Here is a 9,581-nt window from a genome sequence, read left to right on the forward strand (position 1 = left end):
CACTCAAGGTCCTTTCACACTGCCTTCTCCTCTTCTCTCTCCCCTCCCCCTTCTCCTGATCCTCCGCCCTTTCCTCTTCTCATCACCACAACCTTGGTAGTTACCAACCTTACTTGAGCACGTACTATCTGCCAGTGTTGTTCTAAGCACAGGAAATGGGTAAACTGAGAAGCCCATTGAGCCTGTTTGAATGTATTGCACCCCCCAAACACCATTATCTTTGATGCAACCTTGTGGGGCAGACATTTTAGTGCTGATTAGATTGGAATTCTTGGAGTGTTTCCATGGAGATGTGCCCCACCCAACTGTAGGTGATAACTCTGATGAGATAATTTCCATGGAGTTGTGGCCCCACCCATTCAGCATGGGCCTTGATTACTGGAGCAGTATATAAGCTCAGACAGAAGGAGCTAGCTTGCTACATCCAAGAGGGACACTTGAAGAATGCACTGGAACTGAGAGAGAAGCTTCAGCTTACAGAGACATTTTGGAAACAGCCTTTGAAAGCAGACTTTTGCTCCAGAGAAGCTAAGAGAGGACAAATGCCCCAGGAGCAACTAAGACTGACATTTTTAAGGAGTTGAGGCCTAGAGAGGAACGTCCTGGGAGAAAGCCATTTTGAAACCAGAACTTGGAGCAGACACTGGCCATGTGCCTTCCCAGCTAACAGAGCTTTTCCAGATGCCATCAGCCATTCTCCAGTGAAGGTACCCAATTGTTGATGCCTTACCTTGGACACTTTATGGCCTTAAGACTGTAACTGAATAACCAAATAAACCCCCTTTCATAAAAGCCAATACATCTCTGGTGTTTTGCATTCTGGCAGCATTAGCAAACTAACACCCATTCTGACTACACGCTTACTCATAAAAATCATATCTGCACTCCACCTCTGTATACATCCTCCCGTCCCCATGCCCCAGCCCAGCCTCTGCTCATCCCAAGCCACTTGGGATACTGGAGTTGCATATAATTCTAATCTCTTCCACATAATAGTCTTCCAAATAGCTGAAATGGGCTCTGCTCTGTTTCCCCTAAATTTTTGGCATCCCTTCTCTGTCATGTTGATTTATGACTCTCATGGGACAGAACTTCAGTTTCTTAGTGTCCTTCCTAGAGTGCGGTGTCCAGAGATAAGGAGAGGGCTGATCAGCACACAGAATAATAAAACTCCTGTTTTCTTTGTTTCAGACATGCTGCCTCTATGTATGCATGACAAGATGCAATTATTTCTTTTGTGGATCACAGAACATACTATTGCCTTTTACAAAACTTGTAGCCAACTATTTATTCCTATGAATTTTCCTGTCAACAACAAGAGCTTATGTGCCACTTAGGTTTTATGGATGTATTTTTCTTAGTAAAGTTCTTTGGGAGAAAATTATAATCCATTTTGGAAGATCTAAATAATAGTAAAATAAAAGAGCTGCCATTAGTTGAATATTTAATCTGTGCCAAACACCATATGAGGCACTTCATATATTTTATCTCCTCTGACTTTCACCACAACACTGAAATGAAGGTATTATTATCCCAATTTTCTTGATTAGAGCACTGAGGTCTGAGGGCTTAGGCAACTTCCTCTAGGCATTCCTCATAAGTGGGGGAGACCAGATGCAAAGCCAGAACTGTCTCATTCCCAAACTTAAACTATTAACCATTAGATTGGGTCCCAAACAAAGGTTCTGGAATGTCTGACTACAGGAATGAATGAGTTCCTGACCCTATGATACAGAGTGCATAGATATTATCCACAAATTAGAAAGAGGATAGAGGCCTGGAGAAAGGCTCCTGTGTAAATAAAAAGACACCCCCTCCAGACAGGCAGCTATGGGACCTAGGCTGGCACATGGTCTTTATTTCCATCCATACTTGATTCTCAGGCACAACTTGCAAGAGCTCTTAAGTCGTAGGGTGTCCATTTGCCTCAGGCCCTCTGATGTTATGTCCTGTGCTCTTTTACTAGAGAGTGGGAGGCTTCTCCACTACATACCCTTCTGCTCCCAATCAAGTGACACCAAATATAATCCGGATTTCTAAGCTGATGATGAATGGAAAGTAATCATCATATTTCTGAGGATACAGATGCTGGTTGCATGAATGGTGATAGCAAATGTAATGAATCCTTATCATGTGCCTGGCTTTGTGCTAAACAAGTTTACCAGCATTAGTCCTACTTAGCTTTCACCATAAACCAGTGAGATGGATAATGCCCTTTAGATTTATGAAGATGAGGCTGACAGCATATCAGGAACTTTCCCAGGGTGACATAACTGATTCCCAAGCTTACACACCCAAGACCCTGAGCAGCCCTGGGGTATTGTGGTTTTCAGAATTTTACGCTTCCATTCTTCTTCAGCCATTCTCTGAACATTTTGCAGTTTGTTTTCCTAAAGTCTAAGGGTACATGGCTGACCATGCTTTGAGTTTTCTTCCTTGAGGATTTATGAATCCTAAGGTGGCAAATTTATTTTCCCTTAAGGTTGATTGTTTCAATTTTATTAGTAAATAAATTATTCTTTGTTGGCTAGAGTTGGATACAGTATTATGGCAGTTTTTTTTTTTTTTTAAATAACTTTCAGGAGATAAAATTCATCAGCAAATCACAGACTTATTGTCTGGGCTGCCTCAAGCTGAATGAGACTATAAGGACATTTTTGAGGTGGTTGAAGGCCCTTATGCTTGTGAACACATCCTCCGAGCTAATTCTGCAAATTTTATTAGAAAAGCATCATCCATATTTTCTCTGTGTTTCGGGGTGGGGCTGATGGCTACATAGGGACCTGTAGTATTTTTTCATTATACTTTTGTCATTTTTTCTTCTTTTATTCTCACCCCAATTCTCTTCTCTCTGCTTCTTCCACCCTTAGTTCTCAGGATTCCTACACAGTGTGGATTTTCCTGCAATTGCTACAAGCTCAGGCTTATTTACCTAAGGGAATCCCAGACATTATTTTTAAAAAAATCACATCTGATAGAAGTGGTCACGTGTAGCATGGGGGTGTTCAGAAAGGCATGCATCTCAATGTAAAATCAAAATAGGCAGGTGGTTGAAGAAAAAGATGTAGTCAGGGAAGGGGGGGATTGAGAAATTGGGGGAAAAGATGTCCAAAGCATCAAGAGACAAAAGCTTGCCTACTTTACAAATTTGCCTGGTGCTTGCAAATCTCATTATGATTAGAGCAGTACAACTTACAGGCTGGTACTTAGTGAAATAATGTTTTCAATCCTATGCTTTCAGATCAGTTGGATAAATTATATGGTGAGCTATGAGAAATACAGACAAAGTAAAAAAGCCAAAGTTCAAATTTCTGTTCCATCATATATTAATATTCTGATCTTAGGCTAGTTAACCGCTCTGACCTTCTGTTTCTTCATCTGTAGAATAGGAAAAATGAAATTCCAAACTGAGTTGAAAAGAACTTCCTTTTAGATTATTTTTTAAGGGATTCCTAAATAGACTTAAAAGGTTGGGAGACCTCCCTGTGTAATATTAAATGGAGGTATTATATTTTTAAGGATCCAGGTACAAAGGCCTTTATTGTCAACCAACCTGATTTCAAAATTTGGTACTATTACTTGCTATGTGGCATATTATTTACCTCTTTGCACACCTCTGTTCTCATCTGTATTATGGGAATAATATCCACTTTTCTCATAGTGAGGTTTAAATGAGATGCTGCATTTGAATGTGTCTATGGTATTCTAATACCCTGGGTACCCAATACATGTATTACCTTTTTTCCCTTAGCTGTTTCACTGAGGGGTGGATGATGAAGGAGAAGAAGTGAAGAAAAGTAGAAAGACTGGAAGTTAGGAAAGATATGAGGTTCTGAATCCCAGATTAGCTGCTGGGTGACCTTGGGCCAGTCACATAATATCTCTGATTTCAGTTTCTTCTTTCATGATAAGAGGGTTGTATCACCTGGATCACCTTGCAAGCTATGGGACGCAAAAGAGCTTTGCAAACTCTAAAAGCAAATGTAATTTAAAGTTTTCATTATTATTTTTAACAACATTTCAATGCCCATTGATCAATCACTTTCTGTCTTTTAGACACCCCAATTATGAGAACCTGAGAAATTTCTACTTGGATATAGACTTTTTTCCCCACAATTTAACTCCCCTATTTGTAATTTTCTTCTTACAAGAAAGCAATCTCACTTGAAACAAAACCGAAACAAAAACAAAACAAAAGGCAGAATATACAAACATAGTATGTGCTGTCAACATCTGAGCTTGTCCCCAAACTGTTACAGATAACAGCTAGACTTTGGGGCTTACTTTGCTTCCCAGCTCTTGCTGGAGAGGAATCCTGAAAAATTGGTTTGGGAGGAGACAAACGATTGTGGAGCCCAGAAACGTACGTGAATGATTTTGGGAAGAGAGCCAAACTCTCACTCACCCAGTAGCTGGCACAGAGGGCAGAGCTTTTGAGAGACTTACTGTGGCATCTTCCCCAGCATAGTGGTTCAGGACCCGGTGCCCACCTGGATGCCTGTCGGCCCAGCTGGTGATGTTGTAGACCTTGCGGTTGATCACCACCCACTGGTCGGTCTCCATGTTGTGCCTCTGGATCTCCTGCCAGGTGTATATGTTGAGACATTTCCCTGGCATGTCAGGCTTCCCATTTGCCTCCTGTTTTACAGAGACTGTAGCTTCCCCATTTGCTACTAGTTTCCCATTTGTGTGAGCCTTCTCTCCCATGTGCTGCCGACTTTTTCCTATGAGTTCCATGTGGCTATCACACTTTTCTTCAAGCTGCATCTCCATTGAACCTTGGGATTTCTGGTTGATGCCTGAAATCCCTAATTCTCTCCTCTGATTGAAACCTAAAATGATCCTTTTCTTTCTTTTCACTCCATTGCAGCGTGATAGCTACACAGATAACATCTCCTTCTTTTAGCTTAGTTGTCCCTCACAAAGCATCTAGTGAAGTGCTTTTCCTGCCTCTCATTTCTCTCTCCTGAACCTTTTCTGCCCCTTGTCTTGGGAGGCAAAACCACATCTCCACTTCAAGTCTCCTCTCCCTGCAGTCTGGCCTCTTAGCAACATCCTCCTTCATCATTAAATGTCCCTTGGTTAAGAGCTGGGGCCAATTGCTGTCTGGCTGGACTTGCTGCCTGCCCCCTGGGAGGAGGGGCTAAACTTGGATCAGGTTGATTCTCCTACACTGCATCTACCTGGGCTGGGTTCACTAGCCTTGTGACCTGCCTGTGAATGGAGACATTTGGATTTGTTAATTCAACACATGAGCAAAAGCTTTCAAAATCCCCAGGTGTCATAAATGTTTGGTTGGCTTGGGTAATGGTCTTTTTGGCAGCTGCTGTTTCTCTCAAGGGCTTTAAAACTGTTTTAAAAGAAATATTTGGGTTTCATTTCAACAAACTAGTTTTTTTTTTTCTTTTGTCAGTTCCCTACTAAAAATGTCTAAATCTGTAAGCATGCCTAAAGATAACAGCAACTGGTATTTGCTAGAACACACTATAGCTTACAAATCCCTCATCACATGCTTTATTCATTTAATCCTTGCATCAGTTTTCTCAGGGAGGTGCTATGAGTGTCCCATTTTCCAGGGGAGAAAAGAAGCTTGAAGACTTCAGGTAACTTGCTGGAATCACCCTGTGGATGAGAAGTAGCCTGTTGCATGAATCCAGATTTTCTGATTTCAGATTCTAAGCTCTTTCATCTCTATTCCCACACTCAGGGTCTAAGATACATATAATAACTACCTGACTCCATGATTTACAACAAGGCAGAATAAGAGATTCTTGGGTGGTAGTGGAGAGAAAAGTCTTAGTATTTAGAACAAAAGGCAGCATGCAATAATAGAAGCACATTCTCGTATTTTGGAATCTAACCTAACTAAATCATCAATGATTCAGTCCAAGACATATATACAAAGAGATTTATTTCAGTAATAGTTTTCATAGTTAAAAGTCAGAAATACCTAAATGTCCAACAATAGGGAAGGAAAAACTGCACTACTTATGTATATACTGACTATTATAGAGAAGGTTTAAAATTAAAAGTAGTTTTAGTAGCATTATTCATGGCATGGACTCATACTTACCAATATAACAGGTGAAAAAATTACTTTATAAAGATATATTTCCTGAATTGCATATGATTCAAAGGAAATATACTAAAATGGCATCAGTCTTCTTTGGATTATAGTGTTATTAAAGATTATTTTCTTCTTTGTTACTTCTGGTATTTCCCAAGTGTTCTATAGATTGGTACCTACTACTTTTACATTTTGAAAAAGTCTGTTTTTAACTTTTTAATTATAAAATCAAAGAAAGCAAGAAAAAGCATGAATTTTGGAGCTAGACGGATCTGGGCTCACATTTTGACTTCAACATTCATTAGCTATAGGATATGAGGCAAATTTCTTTACTTCTTTGGGCTTTGGTTTTACCATCTGTAGAATGTAAAAAAAGTGCAGCTTTCAGGAATACATTAAATTACCCTAGATGCTATCATATTTACAGAAACCCTTAGTAGTTTCCATAATTTCTGTATGGGAGTTTTATAAATCCACCATATAAACATTTTTGGTATTTATAGATCATATTCCTAAATTATGTATAACTTCAGAATTTCAGTATGAGAGGGGTCTGTGCTGGTTTGAATGTATTATGTCCCCCAAAACACCATTTTCTTTGATGTAATTTTGTGTGGGCAGATGTATCAGTGTTGATTAGATTGTAATTCTTTGAGTGTTTCTGTGAAGATGCCCCCCCCCACCCAATTGTGGGTGATGACTCTGATTGGATAATTTCCATGGAGGTGTTACCCCACACATTCAGGATGGGTCTAAATTAAATCACTGGAGCCATATAAATGAGCTGACAAACAGAAGGAACTCAGTACAGCTGTGAGTGACGTTTTGAAGAGCAACTGAGAGTGACATTTTGAAGAGTAGCTACAGTCAAGAGGGGCACTTTGAAGAACACACAGAAGTTGAGAAAGTAGCTGCAGAAGAGAGACAGTTTGAAGATGGCCATTGAAAGCAGACTTTTGCTTCAGAGAAGCCAAGAGAGGACAAACACCCCAAGAACATCTGAGACTGACACTTGAGGGACTGCAACCTAGAGAGGAACGTCCTGGGAGAAAGCCATTTTGAACCCAGACCTTTGGAACAGATGCCAGCCACATGCCTTCCCAGCTAACAGAGGTTTTCCAGACACCACTGGCAATCATCCAGTGAAGGTACCTGATTGTTGATGTGTTACCTTGGACACTTTATGGCCTTAAGACTGTAACTGTGTAACCAAATAAACCCCTTTTCATAAAAGCCAATCCATCTTTGGTGTTTTGCATTCCAGCACCATTAGCAAACCAGAACAGGGTCTGAGGGCAACAATGTAGTTGGAAGTTTGTTGGGGGGTAGTTAAGGGGCTTGTGCAGGGAGAGTTGCCCAGCAGTTTAGGTAAGCTTGAGATAGTGTTGTTACCACATATGATGCTGATACACTGATGGGAAATGTGTGTGTGTCTGTGTGTGTTTGTGTGTCTGGGAGGCCACCTAAGAAATTTTGAGTCCCTCTGTTGGTGTTGCCATTGTAATCTTTTGGTGCATAGCAGAAGCTCCAGTGTCATAATTCTTAGTTTCCTATCTGTGCCTGTCTGAGTATCAGGTAAACTATAGACAAAGAAACCCACTCTTTTTAAATGTTTGTACTTGTTTTTGTTTTGGAGGCAAGGAGGCAGTTTCCAATATTGGAAATAACATAGGCTTTAGAACCTAAGCTGAGGATTTCTTACATAGACTTTTATTATTTCTGTACCTCAGTTTCCATATTCTATGAGAAGGGGTGAACACAAACTAGATTCATAAATTTGCAGCCAGGGATGAATTGTATTACATATGGGCAGAACCTAATGTAGTGTCTAATGCCCAGAAATAAAATATGTGGCAGCCACTCTTATTGCTATTACCTATGTTTTCTTCTGCTCTAGAATGCAATTTCATGTCTATTTGTTACTCTCTCCCATGGCCTCAGATTTAATTTTTTTAATGTTGCAATTTAAATGACCATCATTATTAAGGCCTAGGAGAGGAGACCAGAGGTATTTGACTATGGGAGTTGAGGCTATGTGATTTCACCTTTTGTTGACTCCAAAACAAGGGGTCAGACATCTGGGTTTCTAGGCTAGAAATTCTGATCTACATTCTTTCAATTTGAACTGGCTTCCAGTAGATTCCATTCTTGTTTTGCTCAATGTTATGGAAGACAGGGAAAAGGAAAGTGGTGGAAGAAATGGATAAATATGAAAAGAAACAAGAGAGGGAATGGATGAGAAAGAAGAAAGTTTATGAAGTAGAGAGAGGAAGTAACCCTTGTAATGATCAAAAGTATAACGAATAGGTCACAAGTATTCTGGTGCTGGCTTGGCCCCAACTAATACTCAGTTTCCTCACTTGTAACATGGGAAGTTGAAATCAATGGACTCCAACTATCCTTCAACCCTTAAAAGTCTATGAAGGAGAGGGCAGGGCAAGATAGCAGAGTGGTGAGGTGTGGGTTTTACTCCTCTGAAGCAGTGGGTAGAAAGCAAGGAACTGCATGGAGTGGACATCACAGAGAAATTTGAGTTGGGACATACTTCATACAACACTCACAAATGCATGGAAGAGCTGAGATCAGCAAAACCTGTAAGTTCTCATGGCCAGGGTCCCATGCCCCTCCCTGCCAGGGTCAATCCTGTGGGAAGAGGGGCTGTCAGTGCTGGGAACCAGGAGGGAGAACTGCAGTTGTACCACTGATTAACAAACTCAGACTCTGGAACAAAAACTCCAACCATAGATAAACTGAGACCAGGCACCATAAAATCTGGGAGTAGTCAGCCAGGTGGAGAGGAGATAGGGCTAGCAAAAACAGCAAAAATAAATAAATAAATAAATAAATAAATAAATAAATAAATAAAACCAAAATAAAAACAGAGACTCTCTGGAGTTTGGGTAAACATAATATGGAGAAGGGATGGTCTTGAACAGAATCAGGCACATATACAAATCCATGGGGTGAGGGCCCTTGTCTGAAAAGCCAGTTTCTCTGCTTTCTTGATTATTCCTTAATCACCCTCAACTCCTTATCTTTTAGCATTTCAATAGCCTATTAGATGTGCAAGGACTATAAATTGTCCATACTGGGCCCATCTTTTTCCCATAGTACGGGATACAAAGGAAATCAAGAAGACCCTAGAAGAGCATAAAGAAGACATTGCAAGACTAAATAAAAAAATGGATGATCTTATGGAAATTAAAGAAACTGTTGACCAAATTAAAAAGATTCTGGACACTCATAGTACAAGACTAGAGGAAGTTGAACAATGAATCAGTGACCTGGAAGATGACACAATGGAAAATGAAAGCATAAAAGAAAGAATGGGGAAAAAAATTGAAAAAATCGAAATGGACCTCAGGGATATGATAGATAATATGAAACGTCCGAATATAAGACTCATTGGTGTCCCAGAAGGGGAAGAAAAGGGTAAAGGTCTAGGAAGAGTATTCAAAGAAATTGTTGGGGAAAACTTCCCAAATCTTCTAAACACCATAAATACACAAATCAT

The 9,581-nt window shown here is 40.1% G+C and overlaps 1 protein-coding gene across 1 annotated transcript in view; it reads right to left on the bottom strand.

Annotated features, from left to right (window-relative positions):
* Positions 1-4,767, bottom strand: part of LOC119536236 (fatty acid desaturase 2-like protein FADS2B) — a 34,309-nt gene extending 29,542 nt beyond the window's left edge. The window contains exon 1 of the mRNA XM_037838952.1: positions 4,447-4,767. Coding sequence (XP_037694880.1) covers positions 4,447-4,767 — 321 coding nt within the window. The remainder of the gene's footprint in view (positions 1-4,446) is intronic.
* Positions 4,768-9,581: the final 4,814 nt, after the last annotated feature.

Source organism: Choloepus didactylus, chromosome 6 (assembly GCF_015220235.1).
Source record: "Choloepus didactylus isolate mChoDid1 chromosome 6, mChoDid1.pri, whole genome shotgun sequence".
NCBI lineage: Eukaryota > Metazoa > Chordata > Mammalia > Pilosa > Megalonychidae > Choloepus > Choloepus didactylus.